General features: G+C 43.9%; 2 protein-coding genes across 2 annotated transcripts in view; one reads left to right on the plus strand and one right to left on the minus strand.

The window, feature by feature from the left end:
* Positions 1–17,929, plus strand: part of Rad54l2 (RAD54 like 2) — a 95,365-nt gene that overhangs the window by 38,664 nt on the left and 38,772 nt on the right. Inside the window, exon 2 of the mRNA XM_041677497.1 lies at positions 285–474. Within this exon, the coding sequence (XP_041533431.1) occupies positions 339–474 (136 nt within the window). The 5' untranslated portion in view covers positions 285–338. The remainder of the gene's footprint in view (positions 1–284; positions 475–17,929) is intronic.
* On the minus strand, positions 1,626–3,522 carry LOC121464509 (tubulin alpha chain). Its single transcript, XM_041677541.1, has 2 exons — positions 3,449–3,522; positions 1,626–2,369 (listed from the first exon to the last, which is right to left on the minus strand). The coding sequence occupies exons 1-2, from the start codon at positions 3,520–3,522 to the stop codon at positions 1,844–1,846; spliced, it is 600 nt and encodes a 199-aa protein (XP_041533475.1). The 3' UTR covers positions 1,626–1,843.

Consider the following 17,929-nt stretch of genomic DNA (forward strand, 5'->3'; position numbering starts at 1 on the left):
TGGCTGTTACTTTCTTGTCAAAGCAGCCCCTGATGTGCTTGAACTGGGCAAATGCAGCAAAATATGTATCAAGTATCTATATATGTATATATATCTACATATCTATATATGTATCTATGAGTATCAAAATATACTCATAGAGAAGATTTGGATTCAGATTTGGTTAGTTTGCCTTGCTTTAACAAGCCTAGGGGAATTCACCCTCAGTGTCTTTTCTTTGGGATGATTTGTACTTATGAATGAGACCTTGTGATTTTGATTGATGCCTCTTGTTCTCCTCTTAGGACCCCTACAGTGGACCATGAGTCGGTAATGCCCACTGAGGACTTCTGGGAGCCATGTCAGACGAATCCGCCTCAGGGAGCGATCCAGACCTGGACCCGGACGTGGAGCTGGAGGATGCGGAAGAGGAGGAGGAGGAGGAAGTGGCAGTGGAGGAGCATGACAGGGATGACGAGGAAGACCTGCTGGATGGTGAGTACCTCTATTGATAACAAGGACTACCATACCCTTTTCTGTGACTTTTTTTTTTTGTTTTGTTTTGTTTTTTTCTAGATAGGGTTTCTCTGTAGCTTTTTGGAGCCTGTCCTGGAGCTAGCTCTTATAGATGAGGATGGCCTCGAACTCACAGAGATCCGCCTGCCTCTGCCTCCCAAGTGCTGGGATTAAAGGCATGCGCCACCACCGCCCGGCTTCTGTGACATTTTTAATGGGAGAATGTGGTATTTCTAGTTGGTTGTTTTTTTTTTCTTCTTTTTTGGGGGTGGGGCAGGGAGAGAGTGGGAGCTATTGAAACATGATCTTGCTCTGTATAGCTGAGGCTGGCCTGGAACTCACTGTAAGCCAGGCTAACCATGAATTTACTGTAATCTTCTTGTCTCAGACTTCCAAGTGCTGAGATTGTAGGAATATGCTATTATGCCTTGGTTCTAGAAGTCATGGCTGAGATCCCAGCCACAGAACTTCTGTATTTATTCTCAGGAAATGGATGATTGTTCTTCAAAGTAAACCTTATTTAATGGTGGAAAGATGAGAATTTAGTTTGTCATTTTTGTTTGTTTTGTTTTTTTTGTTTGTTTTGTTTTTTGAGGCAGGATTTCTCTGTGTAGCCTTGGCTGTCCCAGAACTCACTATGTAGACCAGGCTGGCCTCGAAATCACAGAGATCCACCTGCCTCTGGCTCCCAAGTACTGAGATTAAAGGTGTGTGCTATCACTGCCCATCTTGACAGAAAGGTAGACTCAAATCCCGAGATTATAGAGTGAGTATACTTGCCCAAGTGATGGAGGAGTCATGGTGGAGTCCTTGTGTGAGTCTGCAACCTGAAGTGTAAACTCTTAGGTATAGTGATAACCACTGGTGATCTGAAACCACAATTAAAATTCTACTTGATGTTCATACATGAAGGAAATTGTCAGGATAGAGATTCTCAGAATAGATTGACATCCCCAGAAGGTTGATCATCTGCAGCACTGGTCACTTGCAACTGTAAATTGCTTCAACTAAAAGATGACTTCATCTCCAAAGCTGATAGGCTCCCTCTAGATTCCTCCTGTTGTTAAGTTCCCTAGTTCCCTGCTTCCTTTGACTCTTATCTCTCTCTCTTTTTCTTTTTTTTTTTTTTTTTGGACAGTCTTACTTTTCAGCTCAGGCTGGCCTCAAACTGGCAATCCTCAGGTGTACCAAGCTAACATCTAATTTTTGAAATAGCATAGAAACTTTTCTTTCCTTTCTTTTTTTTTTTTCTACTTGCACTGGAAACATTTTTATTGACAATTTAGGACAGTTACACACAGACAACAACAAAGAAAAGACAATGAAGGGTAGACAATGCACCACGGGGCTAATATTCTTCACCCTCATCATCTCCTTCAGCACTATCGGCCCCAACCTCTTCATAATCCTTCTCCAGGGCAGCCATGTCTTCATGGGCCTCAGAGAACTCCCCCTCCTCCATGCCCTCACCTACATACCAGTGCACAAAGGCACGCTTGGCATACATCAGATCAAACTTGTAATCTAGACGAGCCCAGGCCTCAGCAATGGCTGTGGTGTTGCTCAGCATGCACACAGCTCTCTGGACCTTGGCCAAGTCTCCACCAGGTACCACAGTGGGAGGCTGGTAATTAATGCCAACCTTGAAGCCAGTGGGGCACCAGTCCACAAACTGGATGGTACGCTTGGTCTTGATGGTGGCTATGGCAGCATTGACATCTTTGGGAACCACATCACCACGGTACAGCAGGCAGCAAGCCATGTATTTACCATGGCAAGGGTCACATTTCACCATCTGGTTGGCTGGCTCAAAGCAGGCATTGGTGATCTCTGCTACTGTAAGCTGCTCATGGTAGGCTTTCTCAGCAGAGAAACTAGGCAGTTTGGATGCTCACCTTACTAGACCTGGATGGAGGTGGGCAGTCCTTGGACTTCCCACAGGTCAGGGAACCCTGATTGCTCTTCGAGCTGATGAGGGAGGGGGACTTGATCGGGGGAGGGGGAGGGAAATGGGAGGTGGTGGCGGGGAGGAGGCAGAAATCCTTAATAAATAAATAAATTAAAAAAAAAAACCTCACTGCTGCTCCCCCGGACTCCTTGGTAGTCTGCTAGTGGGAGGTCCTAATCACCCTCTCCGACTCAGTTCTCGCGGACCACTTCAAGGACTAAATATGCGTAAGTGCATCTCTTTCCTTTTCTTTTGTGGCACTGAAAATTGAACCCAATTGTGCCTGGTAGAAAGTACTCAATCACTGAGCTATATTCCTACCATTTTCCGTATTGTATGTTTCCAGACAAGGTCTCATTAAGTTGCTAGGCTCGCACAGAACTTGGTCTATAGCCCAGGCAGACCTTAAACTTAAATTCTCCCAAGTACATGGAATAACAGGACTGTGCCACCAGACCAGTGAATGAATCTCAAACTCACTCCCCCTTCCTTCCCTCCCTCCCTCCCTCCCTCCCTCCCTCCCTCCCTCTCTTTCTTTCATTCATTCTTTAAGATATATAACCTTTGCAGTTCTAGAACTCACTCTGTAGACCAGGCTCGCCTCCTGAATGGAATTAAAGGTGTGTAGCACCACAACAGCTGGTGAAACTTTTTCTTTTCTTTTCTTTTCTTTTCTTTTTTTTTAGTTTTTCCGAGACAGGCTTTCTCTGTAGCTTTGGAGCCTGTCCTGGCACTAGCTCTTGTAGACCAGGCTGGCCTCGAACTCACAGAGATCCACCTGCCTCTGCCTCCCGAGTGTGGTGAAACTTTTTCAATGTGCGTGTACACCTGTATGTGTGTTTGTGTATACTCATGTGTGTGCACGTGGAAGCTAGAAGTTGACATTGGGTATCTTTAGTTCTCTCCACCTTCTTTCTGAGACAGATCTCTTATTGATTGAGCCAGACAAATTGGCCCATAAGTCCTAGGATCCTACTGTCTCTGCCTGCCCTACCCTGAGATTACAGGTGAATATTGCCAGGTGTGGTCCTGGGCTTCAAATTCAACTCCTCATGCTTGATAAGCAAGCACTGACTCATCTTTTCTAGCTTTCCACAAATTGTTGTCTAAGGTTAGGTTATCTAGCCAGTCCTAGGCCTTCTCAATTATTTCTGGCCTTTTGTGACCTGTAACACCCATTGAGGAAGAGCTTTTGGTGATTACTGATTCACTACTTCATGAAACTGAATAGTACATTCAACTGTCACTAGGTTTTGAATGTGTCTAGGGAAGTGTGCTCTGTCATTCAGATCATGAACAGCAGTCCTCTTTCTGCACCAGTTACATTTTCCCAACCTAATTCTCATCTGTCCTAACTCCTGCTGTATGGTTCAGAATCCATTTTCCCTTCTTTATACAGTCCAAATCTTTTGCTCCAATTTAACGTTAGAATCCCTAGGTATCTGCATCATTTTCTGATTTTCATCATCTGGGTTCCTGATATTTTTAATCATCCTTAGAAATCCTGTCAAGTTTAGATGGATGGACTTCAGATGCTGCTAATAGTGCCATGCATATATACACATTGTTTTCCCTACTAGCTTCATGGTATATTGCAAGGTTCCCCCCCCTCCTTCCCTCCTCTCCCTCCTTCCCTCCCTCTCCTCTCCACTCTCCTCTCCTCTACTCTTCCCTTTCTTCCTTTTGAGGCAAGGTCTCTATGAATTTCAGTCTGGCCTCAAACTTGATATCCTCCTGCTTCAGCTTCCTGAGGGACTGGATTATAGCTGTTTTCCGTTGTACATGACTTTACTATGGCATTTTACACATGAGGCTTGAGTACCTGCTGGTTCTGTTACCTGCAGAGGGTCTTGGAACCAATTTCCCAAAGATATCACAGTTTTTACTAAAAAAAATTGCATGCCTTTGAAGACAGTACAGTTATTTATTTAGAAGTGGCAAGAATTTTACTATGATTTGTTTAAGGGTGGTGTATTTTTTTTAATTTATTTATTTAGTGGCGCCTCCCATTTCCCTCCCCCTCCCCCAACTAAGTCCCCCCCCCAGCCCGAGAAACAATCAGGGTTCCCTGTCCTGTGGGAAGTCCAAGGAACCCCCAAAGGGTGGTGTAATTTTAATGTTGTGATTTTTCCTTTTTTCTTGCTCTGTTTTTCTTGTACCAGGGATGGAATCAGGCCTTGTACTCTTCTAGGCATGTGCTCTGCCATCCATTATTTTGTATAGACTGGGTATTGAGCCCCTGGCATCTGCCTGACTCTGCCTTCTCCTAGCTGGCTACTTTTTCAGAGAACCTGAGCTTGCTTGGTTCCCAGCATCCACATGACAGCTCACAATTATCTAATTCTAGTTACTGTGGAATGTTTCACCCTCTTCTGGCTGGTGTGAGCACTGTATACAACACATGTACACAAAATGAAAAAAAAAGCAGAATTTTTAATTTATCTCTAGTTTTTTTTAATATATCTTTAATTCCAGCACTCAGGAGGCAGAGGCAGAATGATCTGAATTAAAGGCTAGCTAGGGCTACATTATGAAAACCTATTTCTAAAAATATAAAATAATACATTTTTATAAAATTTTGCATCAGGGCTTGTGTGCTTTTTATGTTGCCCTATGATTTCTTACAGAAGAGAATATTTAGTATTTTTTTAGGATTCACTTGGTAGAAAAATTTGAGAAATCTGGGATGCATCTTTTTAGAATATTTTGTTCTGGTTTTTTTGGGGAGAGAATGGGGTGCTAGAGTTTGAACTCAGGACTGTGGCAATACTAGGCAAGTGCTAACTAAACCATATCTTCAGCCTTTTATTTTATTCTTATCCATTTTACATGACATATCAAGATACTGGAATTTATTTATTTATTTATTTATTTATTTATTTTGAGGCAGGGTGAAGTAATAAGGGCGGCGGCGGGGCTGCGTCCCCAACACCCCAGCCGCCTGCCCGGCTGGCTTATGCCCCGAAATAATTACACGGACACTGTATTCTTTTAAACACTGCTTGGCCCATTCTCTTCTAGGCTAATTCTCACATATTAATTGAGCCCATTTCTAATCATCTGTGTGTAGCACCCCAAGGTGCGCTTACCGGGGAGATTCTAGCCTAGTCCATCCTGGGTCAGAGCTTCATCCCGGGAGAGGGGCATGGCGTCTCTCTCAGGCGTCTGCTCCCGAGAGGAAAGCGGTCGAGTCTCTCAGCTCACTTCCTCTTCCTCCCAGCATTTTGTTCTGTTTACTCCTCCCACCTATCCTCTAACCAATAAAATGGGCCAGGGCAGTGCCTTTATTAGCCAATGACCTTCCTCCATCAGCAGGGTTTCTTAGTGTGGTCTTGACTGTCCTGGTACTTCCTGGTCTGGTAGACCAGACTGGCCTTGAACTGAGAGATCCGCCTTCCTCTTGGCCTGGGATTAAAGGCTTGTACCACCACCCGCCCTGCTAAGATATTAAAATTCTATCATTGAACCTAGATATAGCATGCTTAGTTCCTTCTGGAAGCTGCCTCATAGTCAAAATAGTCTTTTAACTTTGGCCTGAGGCTAAGCCTCTTCATTTTAGATTACTGAGTAGAGAAAGTTAATCTCCTCAGCCTTTGGGCTTCTGATCCTCTTTAGGAAGTTTGTGTTTTGCCTTTCCTATGGCTCTTTCTGTTTGTTCTCTTTGAAATTAGAAGCTTCAGGTATGAAGTGTTCTAGGGCAGAGAATCAAGGAAAGGCCTCAGGAATAAATTTGATTTAGAATCTATAACAAAGAGTCCATTGTGGCTAGAGTGTAGTGAGACAGTTACACATCAGAGGACAGAATAGCCTGAGATGAGATGGGCAAGGTGCTCTGGCTGCTGTGATAAAACACTATGACCATAGCAACCAAAAAGGCAGGGAAGGGTTTATTTGGCTTAAACTTCCAATTCACAGTCCATCCGTGAGGGAAGCCAGGCAGACGCTTTATGGAGAAATGCTAGCTTTCTTTCAGGCTTAAGTTTGCCTACTTTTGTTATACAGCCCGGGTGCACCTGCCTGGGGATGGCCTACTTATATTATTTAGTAATCAGAAAATGTCCCAGCCGGACAGTGGTGGCACATGCCTTTTCCCCACAATCAGGAGGCAGAGGCAGGCAGATCTCAGTGAGTTTGAAGCCAGCCTGGTCTGCAAAGCGAGTTTCTGGACAGCTAGTGCTACACAGAGAAACCCTGTCTCCAAAAAACCCAAACCAAACTAAAGCAAAAATATAAAACAAGAAAGAAGAAAAAGTCCCTTAGACATATCCAGAGGCCAGTCTAATGGAGGCAATTCCTCAAATTGAGGTTCTCTCTTCCTAGGTTTATCAAGTTGGCCACTAAGACTCATCATCACACAAGAGCTAGAATCCTGGGTTAATTGAATTTATCCTCCTGCTCCCATTGTGTGTGTGTGTGTGTGTGTGTGTGTGTGTGTGTGTGTGTGTACTTGTGCTACAGATATGTGTACAGGCCAGAGTACTGCTTGTAAGAGTTGGTTCTCCTTTTCTACTGTGTGTGTCCCAGGGATTGGATTCAGGTGGTCAGTTTTGGTAGCAAGCACCTTTATCAGCTAAGCCATCTTGCTAGCCCCCACATGATATAGATATGAATAATTTGCATTGTTATGGATTTTGCTTTATTGATATAAATTTAAGGTCAATCTTGCTATATGTATATTTCTGCTCTTGATTAAGGTATTGTGATTGTGTAGTTCATTTAAAAATGTAATGTATAATTAGGAAATATAGGTTGTTAATGGATAATCATTGATAATAGTCAAGCTTGTAGTCATGTTAGTTAGATTTTCTAGATATATAGAGATATATTTCAGTTAGATAGGCAGGCATTCTTCATATCTTTCAAAGACTACAGAATGTGGCATTTAAAATGTTTTAATAACTTAGGACTTTTCATGACAATGAGACACATCTGCTCCTGGGAGTACCAGCTACTTCAAAAGGAAAATGGGCATTGAAGAGACTCCTTATGGAGTTTGCTAGCCATTTGGGCAAGAAACTGCTCTTGCCTGGACTGGTTCACTGGACATGCAGTTCCCACAGAGAGATGACTGCTGAACTTGCCTAAAGGTGAGATGATCCTTCGGGGTTCCTGCTTCATGAAAGAGTCTGTGAGACATTCTGCAGGATACAGAAGAAAGTGACTGAACTGTCTTTGAAATTTCCTGCTTCATGGAAAAGTCTGCTGGATACTATTGGCCTGTAGGCTGAAGATGGATGCCCCAATAGTAGAGAAGAACTTTGGGTGACTGTACAGACAGAGAGATGTCTTTGTCATTTCTAGAGTTTTGTAAGTTGCTTACTTCTCATTTACTTAGGTAATATTATATCCTTCTGGAGTCTTTGATGGAGTTGAAGAATAGATAGTTATAGTTTTCCTTTGTTATGATAAAAGATAAAATAGATATAAATATTGTAACTAATTCTTGCTTGAATTAATTAGCTGTTTTGTTATATGTAATTTTACTATGTTAAAGTTAAAGCCTTCCTTTCCTTTTTAAACAGAAAAGGAGAAATGGTGTAGGAGGTCCTATTGTTTATGTGTTGCTTTCACTGGTTAATCAATAAAGAAACTGCTTGCCCTGATAGGGCAGAACTTAGGTAGGTAGAGAAGACAGAACTAAATTCTGGGAGGAAGAAAGCAGAGTCAGAGAACCTCCATGGAGCTGCCAGAATCAGACATGCTGAATCTTTCCCGGTAAGCCACGACCTCGTGGTGATACATAAATTAACAGAAATGGGTTAAATCAAGATGTGAGAGTTAGCCAATAAGAGGCTAGAGATAATGGGTCAGGCAGTGTTTAAATGAATATAGTTTCTGTATGATTATTTTGGGTGTAAGCTAGCTGGGCGTCCGGGACCAAAAGCAGGCCCTCTCTCCTTCAACACTCACAGTTTGTTTGGTCTCATGGGTTAGTAATATTAGACTTTTAACTGAATTTTCACCATGTCAATTTACACCAGCAGTCTACAGGAAAGGTCATGCTCACCAAGTAGCTGAGAGCATAAAAGGTATAGGGGACTTCAAGAGTTTTAACCAAAATCAGGATGAGTGGGTTTGGTTTTATTACACGTAATTCCTTCCAATACTAAGGTGTAAGTGGAGACTGTTCTTCCCTGGCCTCCCTGAGTAGAATAATCACACAAAAACTATATTAATTACAACACTATTTGGCCAATAGCTTATGCATATTTCTAGCTAACCTCCATCTTAAATTAACACATTCCTATTATTTTATATTTTACCATGAGGCTCGTGGTTTACTGGTAAGGTTCAAGACATCTGTCTCCTTGGGCAGCTACTTGACATCTGGACTCCACCTACTTTGTCTCTGTATCTCTGTTCAGATTTTCTGCCTGGCTTTATTCTGCCCTGACATAGGCCCCAAGTAGCTTCTTTATTAACCAATGGGTAAGAAAACATCCACAGCATTCAGAGGGGACTCCCACATCACCAAGGAGGCTGATCCTCAAGAATCTGGAGGCCAGCCTGACTAGATAGTGAGACCCTGTGAACTCCTACCTTCACCCTAGGGGGTGCGTGTGCTAGGAAGCTTTACACCTCAAAGGGTGGCTGTAGATGTAGCTCAGCAGTCAAGTGTTTGCCTAGTGCGCATGTGTGGAAGGCTCTGGGTGCTACTAGGGAATGGCAGTTCATATTCCAGAGGGAGGATTGGTATTAGTTTGAAGCCAGCTTGCTCAATGAGAGTCTGTTTCAAAAAACAGTGAACAACGAGAGAGATAAGTATGAGCTCAGTTTTGGAATATTTTGCATGCACAAAGCCTTGACCTCTGGTATTGCCGCCCCCAAAAGTCCTCCAAACAGGACTGGAAAGTTAGCTCTGTGGTTGGTAGTACTTCTTACTCTTGCAGAGGACTGGGGTTTGATTCCTAGCACCCACATGGTACCTCACAACTATTTGTAACTCCAGTTTCAGTATATAATTGACTCCTACCTAGTCTACAGATCACTATAGACTTTGTCAAATATAGTAGTTGATATTAAGTTCTTGTTAGGCAGACACCTAATATTTAGAGTCTGTGAGGATTTCAAAGTTGCTTAAAAACCCCAATAACTAAGCAGTGCCTAGAGTGATGACAGATCTCAAAGGGAGTGGGAGCCATCAGGAAGGCAATAAGGTGTTTAACAACAGCAAGGAAAGGGGAACATTCTTTCAGACATTCAGTAATATTTGTGGAACCCTTTTTCTTTGCTATCCATTGTCATAGGCATTGGGAGTATAGAAGAAAAAAATATCCTTCCCCCCATGGGACTCTTATTCTAATAAGGCAGACATTTATAATAAATACATAAATGTCTGTTTTTTTATTGTTTGTTTTTTGTGACATGTGACTCTGGCTGCCTTGGTACTTACTGTGTAGCCCAGACTAGCCTCAATACATGGGAATCCTCTTGTCTCAGCCTTCTGGGTGCTAAGATTATAGTGTGCATTACCATATTTGGTTTATAAATGATATGTCAGAACATTTTTAAGTCCATAAAGAAATGGAGACTTGATGGAGGAAGGTCATTGGTTAAAAAATAAAGAAACTGCTTGGCCCTGATAGGTTAAAAAATAGGTGGGTGGAGCAAACAGAACAGAATGCTGGGAGGAAGAGGAAGTGAGCTCAGACGCCATGCTCCCCTCTCCCGGGCAGACGCGATGCAGCCAGCCACGAGGTCAGACATGCTGAATCTTTCCTGGTAAGCGCACCTCGTGGTGCTACATAGATTATTAGAAATGGGTTAAGAGGCTGAAACTAATGGGCCAGGCAGTGTTTAAAAGAATACAATTTGTGTGTTGTTATTTCGGGGTATAAGCTAGCCAAGCGGCCAGGAGCTGGTCTGTGAGAAGAGGCCTGCAGCTCCTACAACAGAGACTAGGTAAAGTCTGAGTGAAATATGAGATGAGAACTGCTCCTTTGTGTGGGATGACAAGAATCCAAAACAACCCACAACCAACTAAAGCCACTCTTGAGGAGGTAAATTGAGATCTTAACAGTTAGAAGTTTGCTAGGATGTTGTTGCCCAGTGGAAAGAGCAATCTAGTCAGAAAGCAGGAGATGCTGGAGAGTTTCTAAAGAGCAGTAACAAAATCTGACTTCAATTTTAAAAGGTCCTTTGGCTTATAAGTAGAGAATTTCTCCAAGGAGGGATTAAAGCGGAGAGATCCATTACAAAGATGTCATAAAAATCCAGGCAGAAAGTGATGATGGTGGCTTTGTGGAAGTGATAAAAATACTATGTTTTTAAGATAGGGCAATCTGTATTTATTTTATATATACATGAATGTTATACCTACCTACATGTGTATCTGTGTACCATGTACTTTCCTGGTACCCTAGAAGGCCAGAAGAGGGCACCAGATGCCCCAGAACTGGAGCCACAGACTAATGTGAGCTGCCACGTGGGTGCTGGGAATCAAACGCAGGTCCTTGGAAGAGCACCCAGGACTCTTAACCAACCTTCCTTCCTTCCTTTTTTTCCTCTCTCTCTTTTTTTTATCCAATGGGTGTAGATTTTGTGTATGAAATTAAGATGAATTCCAAAAATTTTGACTGAAAAACTGCTGGAAGATTCCGTGTGTGGTCTTTGGAAACTCTGGAGTGTTGGTAGGGGCAGAAACAAATGAGGGCACAAAGGAGGTTACTTTTATAAACGTTAAATTTAATGTGGCTTGCACCTCTCAGTTGAGATGTCTGGAAAACAGTTAGGTGGTTGAAGTTGGGGGAACTCTAGAGATTAAAGCATGAGTAGTAGCTGAGTTTAGATTACATGTCAAGATGAGTTCATCTGAAGAATACGAGAAATAGTGTGAAAAACCAAGCTTTGGTACATCAACCTTTAGAGGAGGCTAGAGAAAGAACAGCAGGAAGAAATGACTACTAAGGTAAAGGAATCCACAGGAAAGTGCTGTGGAAGCCAAATAACAAATCCTTTCAGAGAAGAGAGTTTGTAGCCAGAAGAGGGCACCAGATACCCTGGAGCCGGAGTTACAGTTATAGTCCACTGTATGAGTGCTAGGAATTGAACCCCAGTCCTCTGGAAGAGCAGCCAGTTCTCTTAACCACCAAGCCATGTCTCCAATCCTCCCCACCCCCCACCCCCGCTTTAAAGTCAGGGTCTCACTTCATAGCCTTGCCAGCTTAGAACCCACTATGGTAGCTAGCCTAAAGATGGCCTTGAAAAATCCTCCTGGTTTGACTTCCCAAGTGCTGAGATGACCCTTAATGTCTTGATAAACAGTCTAGGGCAGTGATAGATGTATAGATACCAGGTGGATAGGAATTGGAGACCCCCTAAAGAACTTTCTTTGTGTCCTTATCTTTGTGTGTTATTGAGGATTGAATTCAGGGCATCTTTGACACTAGGCAAGAACTCTACCACTGAGCTACATCCCTAGTAAAACACGGAACATGCAACAAACCGCTTAGGGGTTTATGGGGACGTGTGCAGGCTTGATAAAGGTCGGTGTGCAGAGAGGGTGGAGGGGAGATGGCACGTCCAGCTTTTAAAAGCTGCCTAGCACATGAGCACAGGGGGTTGACATGACTACATCATACGCAGATGACAGAGTTCACACATGTACACAAGGGCTCACGCAGCTTTGTCATACATAGATGATGCAGCCATGCTACACGTGGGTCATGTGGGGTCTTTTAAGATTCCTGGGGCCACTAGGCACTTCTGCCTGAGGGCTTGTCTGCACATGCATGGCCCTGGAACCCGGAAGTGTCAGCCATGTTGTGTGGCTGAATCATTACATTCTGCCCTTTTGCTTATTATAAAAATTTGGGAGTTTGGGGTCTTTAATGGGTGGAAATGGGGCAAAAATTTGGAGAGTTTGGGGTTTTTAATGGATGGTATTGGGGCATCATAAGGTCTCTCGTGACTGCTTCCTGCTGATTTTGTGGGCGTCGTCGGGTCTCTTGAGACTGCTTTTTGCTGATTTTGTGGGCGTCGGAGAGTTGAGATGCTTGACCATGTCCTGGGGTGGCTGATTACTTTTGTGATTTTTTTCTGGGCTCTGTGGAACTGGCTGCCTGGCAGCTTAGACCTCGCAAGATGCTGGAAAGGCAGAAAATTATGCCTGGAAAAAATTTTAGATCCTGGTGATTAAGGGAGGAGAGTCCCAAGATGGTAGATAGAGTTTTTTTTTTTGTTTGTTTGTTTGTTTTTGTTTTTTGGATGGGGGTGGAGGAGGAAATTTCCCAGGGGTTCCAAGACTAGGAATGATGAGGAAAGAATTCAATGATACTTATTCTAGGCGAGTCTGGTGGTCCATTTAGATAGGTCCATTTGGCTCCTTGGAGCTTATGAAAAAATGTTTGAAAAGAAATAAATTTTAGACATATTAAAAGCTTATGATTATGATGATAAGTGTTGGAATGGAAGACGGTGGGAAGAGGGAGGAAAAGGAGGAATTATTAGAAAGGGGAATTATTAGACCCCTTGAAGCAAATCTTAAGGCATTTCTTCTCTTTAGCATCATGGTATATTACCTTAACATCCAGAAGACACTGCTGCCGTCAGTGATAAACCTGTTATGTTAAAGTCTGTTTTGTGAGTTTTTGGAGTCTGGGGCTGTAAATGTCCCCAAGCTCATTATTTCTTACCACCTGGGCTCTTGGCAATCTTTGTACTTCCAGCTCTTTGTTTAATGATGGTCCCTGTAATAACAGCTGGGTGGTTAATCTGGACATTTAAGTATGACATTGTGGAGATATAGAGAAGTTGGTAAAGCAGATAGGAGGAAGAGGGAGAATATATGAAATTTTTTGGCACAGGAGGGTTGAGGATGATGATGAAATTTTTATTTGTCTGGAACTTAAGAGAACAGGGAGCAGGGCCCTGTTTGAGTAACTGTATATATACTAGGGATATCTTGAGCTGGATGAGTAAACAGTTAAGGGTGAGACAGGTGGATCCAATGAGAGAGCCCCTCGAGCTTGGCAACTGTGGAAGTTACAAGAATTACTTTAAAAGGGCCCTGCCAAGGAACCCCCACCTCCATCTAGGTCTAGTAAGTTGAGCATCCAAACTGCCTAGGCTCCCACAAAGTCAGTGTGTGCAGTAGGATCAGAAACCCATTGCCATTGTTCTTGAGTTCTCAGTAGTCCTCATTGTCCGCTATGTTCAGAGAGTCCGGTTTAGAGACAGAAATCTTTAATAAATAAATAAATTAAAAAATTAAAAAAAAAAAATAAGGGCCCTGCCATTTAGGAGAAAGGGATGAGGGGCGTTGGTCTGGGGAAGAGAATAGTACCCGATCTCCTATTTTAATTGGCAGTGGACATGAATTGGCACATGGTTGAGGTAACCAGTAGTCGGTAAAATCCCATAATAGGGAGTGAAGATGGGATAACAGTGGAGTAAGCAGGTGATCAGGAAGGGGAGAGGTTTGGGGTGAGAGGGGGTTAAAGTCGGCCGCCCACACATGAGTTCAAAGGGCAAGATGGAAAGGGGACTTTTGGGGGAGAGTCCTAAGCCTAAGAAGGGCCAGAGGCAAAAGTTTTACCCAGTCAAGGTGAAGTTCCTGTGACATCTTGACAAGAACATTTTTAAAGGAATGGTTAGTTCATTCTACCTTCCCTAAAGACTGAGGATGGTATGGGATATGAAAATGTCAGGGAATGCTAAGAGCCTTAGATAAAATTTGAGAGATCTGGGAGGTAAATTCTGAGCCATTATCCGACTGAAGAGAGGTTGGGATTCCAAACTTGGGGGCTGATTTCTCAGAGAACATTGGAAACCATCTGGGCCCTCTTGTTAGTGGTGGGAAATGCTTCAGTCCACCCAGACGTGATGTCCACCAAACCCAGGAGATATTCTCATCTGACTGTGGGCATATGAGTAAAATCCAGCTGCCAGTCAGTTCCCGGAAGGGAGCCCCTGGCCTGATGAGTGGGAAAAGGGAAGCTACAATATTTGGTCTTGGGATTTGACTTTTGACAGATTTTACAAGAGGCAGTGATAGCTTTTAAGAACTGTAAGTCTGCCGGGCGGTGGTGGCGCACGCCTTTAATCCCAGCACTCGGGAGGCAGAGGCAGGCGGATCTCTGTGAGTTCGAGGCCAGCCTGGTCTACAAGAGCTAGTTCCAGGACAGGAACCAAAAGCTACGGAGAAACCCTGTCTCGAAAAACCAAAAAAAAAAAAAACAAAAAAAAAGAACTGTAAGTCTTCAGGGGTGCATTGGAGGTGAGTCTTGACAAAATGAAACAGAGCTTTGCTATTAGGATGAAAGAGCTAATGTAGATAGGACAGAATTTGCCAAGTGTCGGGGTGTCTTTGAGAATGTGTGCTGTACTGTATGAACCCCCTGAGGTGACTGAGGTAGGTTTGGGCTCCGGAATGCTGCTGTTCTAGCTGCTTGGTCAGCTCGGTGAAGGCAAAGATATTTTGAGATTGGGAGCTGAGAGGAATAGGGAAAAAAAAATCATCCTTAAGATTTCGAACTGAGGGGCTGGAGAGATGGCTTTAGTGGTTAAGATTACTGGCTGCTCTTTGAGAAGACCAGGGTTCAATTCCCAGCACCCACATGGCAGATTGAACCTGTCTGTAACTCCAGTTTCAGGGGATCTGATATGATACCTTCACACCAATGCACATAAAATAAGATTAAATAAATGATTTTTTAAAAAAAAGATCCAGAACTGAGAAGTGGGAGGTTCCTGGGGGGGATAGTGGAAAGAAGTGTATAAGGATTAGGCACTACAGGATGAAGAGGGACCACTGTGGAGTTAATGAGTCTTGAACCAGGCTCATTAGGTTTTTTTAACAGCAAGTATAGGGGTGTTAAAGGGAGAAAAGGTGAGGCAAAGTAGCTTTTTTCTTAAAAGGTCAGAGACAATAGGCTTAAGTCCCCTAAGGCTCTGGAGAGAGGAGGGGGTACTGAGCTTGGGTAATGTACTTAAGTAGGATCTTGTATTTGGATAATGATGGGGAAATGGTGTTTAGCAACAGAGGAGTTTTGGGTGTCCCAGACTGGGGGTTCACCTGAGAGGCTGGTAGAGGAAAAGACACATTGGAGCTGGGAGGTTGGGAGCCTAGAAAGAGGAGGAGGGGAGCTGTTGGAGAGTCTGGGGTAAGGTGAATGGATGAAGCAAATGAAATGGAAGCTCCTACTTTTCCTAAAAAATGTCTTCCCATAAGAGGTACTGGGAAAGTCGACATGACTAAAAATGAATGAGTGAGATAAATACCCCTAAAAACACAGTTAAGTGGTGGGGTCTGCTGAGGTAGATAGGGCTGTCTCCCTACCCCAATAATAGGGAAACTAGAAGGAGAGGTAGATCCCCAGAATTTCCTCAGTACCGAGTATGTTACTCTGGTGTCCAAGAGAAAGGAGATGGGCCATCCTGATACTGTGATGTTTACCCGTGGCTCCCTGTTACAGATGACAGTTGTGATCGGGTCAAAGGAGCCCAGGCAACCTCACTCATCCATGGCCAGACCTAGGTCAACTTGGGAATTTTCTGGATTTGCTGTCTCCATGCCATGATGTACATGAGGACAATCGACTGCCCAGTGTCTTTCCCTATGGCATCTTGCACAAGGTCTTGCAGGACCAAGATGAGGATTAGGGCATGCTTGGGTCCAGTGACCAGTTCTACCACATTTGAAACATGGGCCTGATGGTTCTTGAGCCCCAGGGGCAAGGGAGCATCATGGACAGCACTGATTGGGTCGGAGGGTCATGGCTAGCACATGACAGTGATGATTGCGGGCCTTCTCATTTCTTGCATGGTACACCTTAAAAGCCAGCTCTAAGACTTCTGCCTGCAGGGTCAAGGTTCTTTTCTCCAAATGTCTAAGTTTAGCCTTAATGTCAGGGTAGCACTGAGAAAAAAAAAAAAAATGAGTCATGAGTAACTGTCTGCCTTCCCTGGTTTCTGGATCTAAGTTAGTATATTGTAACAGAGCTTTAGTGAGGCGTTCCAAAAATGCAGAAGGATTTTCCTTTGTGTCTTGAATGAGCTGAGAGCTTATTATAGTTGACTGGCTTGAGGGCAGCCTTACGGAGACCTGCCAAAAGGCAAGTCAAAAACTGGTCACTAGCAAAAATTCTACTTGGGGTGTTATAATCCCAGCGTGGTTCCTGCTTTGGGACCACCTCTGCCTCAGGAGGTGGGAGAGTGGGAGATGCATGTGTTTGGTGAACCTCGTCTGCGTGTAGTCTGGCCTGCTCCCAAACTCGCCTGTGCTCTTCAGGAAGTAGGTTATTAGATAGGATCATATAGATATCATGAAAGGTGAAATTATAAGACTGGGACTTAGAGCTTAGATAGTAAAAGACTTGGATATGAGGAAACTCCTTCCATTTGCCTGTGCGCTGACAGTAGTAGTTAGAAAGAAAGCTCCTGTAGAATATCGGGACCAAAGGTAGCATTAGGCAGCCACTTTAAATTGTTATCTAAATTGTAGGAAGACCATTTAAAAAAAAAAAAAAAAACAAGATGAACAAGTGTGAGAATCTCTAAGTAGGGCATTAAGACCTGGGATTTTAGGGCCTCTAAAAGGCATCCCAAGGGAGAGGTTGGATTGATGGCCTTGGATGGCTTGCTACCCATAGCTGAAACCGTGAAAATGGTGGCACCAGAAGGCTTATAGGGGGACGTCTCCCCTTTACAGGCAGAGTATGACGGCGGCGAACACCCCAGGGCTTGTAGAAGAGCATCCTCTATCTACAGGTGGGGTGTTAAAGCCTGACTGGCTCCAGTCCAGGCGACTGGGAAGCCAGAGAGGCTAGAGACAGAGGGGTCTCTCACAGCAGGGACCACTGATGAGTGGTCCAAAGGAAAACAAAAGAAAAAGGAACAAAAGAGAAAGAAAAATCCAAGGGACCCCGGGCCCCCAGTCATGGGAGGACTGACCCCGGGTCGTTCAAACACGATTTCAGCTAAGGGAAGCAATCCAGAGATGAATGTCAGCAAAGGGCTCAACCGTAGCCATGAAGGCCGTGGTTGGGGGCTGTTCCCTCGTTGCTAGGAACACCAGACCATTTCCAGGAGCCCAATGGTCAGTCAGTTCCTTGGAATGGGGAAACTCATCAATTGAAGCCCATGGTGTGCGTAGAGGTGGCCCTCAGGCAGATGGAACATGTGGTTGTTGTGGAAAAAAATACCTGGTTCCAGATCCTGGTCCCAGGAGAGGGGCTCAGGGCGGGAGAGCCTCCCAAGTCTCACGGCACTAATGAAATTACCTGGCGCTAGTGAGAAGGAAACACAGAACACGCAATAAACCCGCTTAGGAGTTTATTGGCAGGGGGTATACAGGCCTGGTGAAAGTTGGTGTGCACAAATGGGGGGGATGGCACGTTTTTTAAAAGCTACCTAGTTCATGGTTGACATGGCTACGTTATCCGCAGATGACGGAGCTCATGCATGTGAGCTTGTCCGCAGAAGAATGGTCCTGGAACCCAGAAGTGTCAGCCGTGTTGTGTGGCTGAATCATTACACCCAATACTT

Source organism: Microtus oregoni, unplaced genomic scaffold (genome assembly GCF_018167655.1).
Source record: "Microtus oregoni isolate MIOR12 unplaced genomic scaffold, Mior012 000028F_ref0000031, whole genome shotgun sequence".
NCBI classification, from domain to species: Eukaryota; Metazoa; Chordata; class Mammalia; order Rodentia; family Cricetidae; genus Microtus; species Microtus oregoni.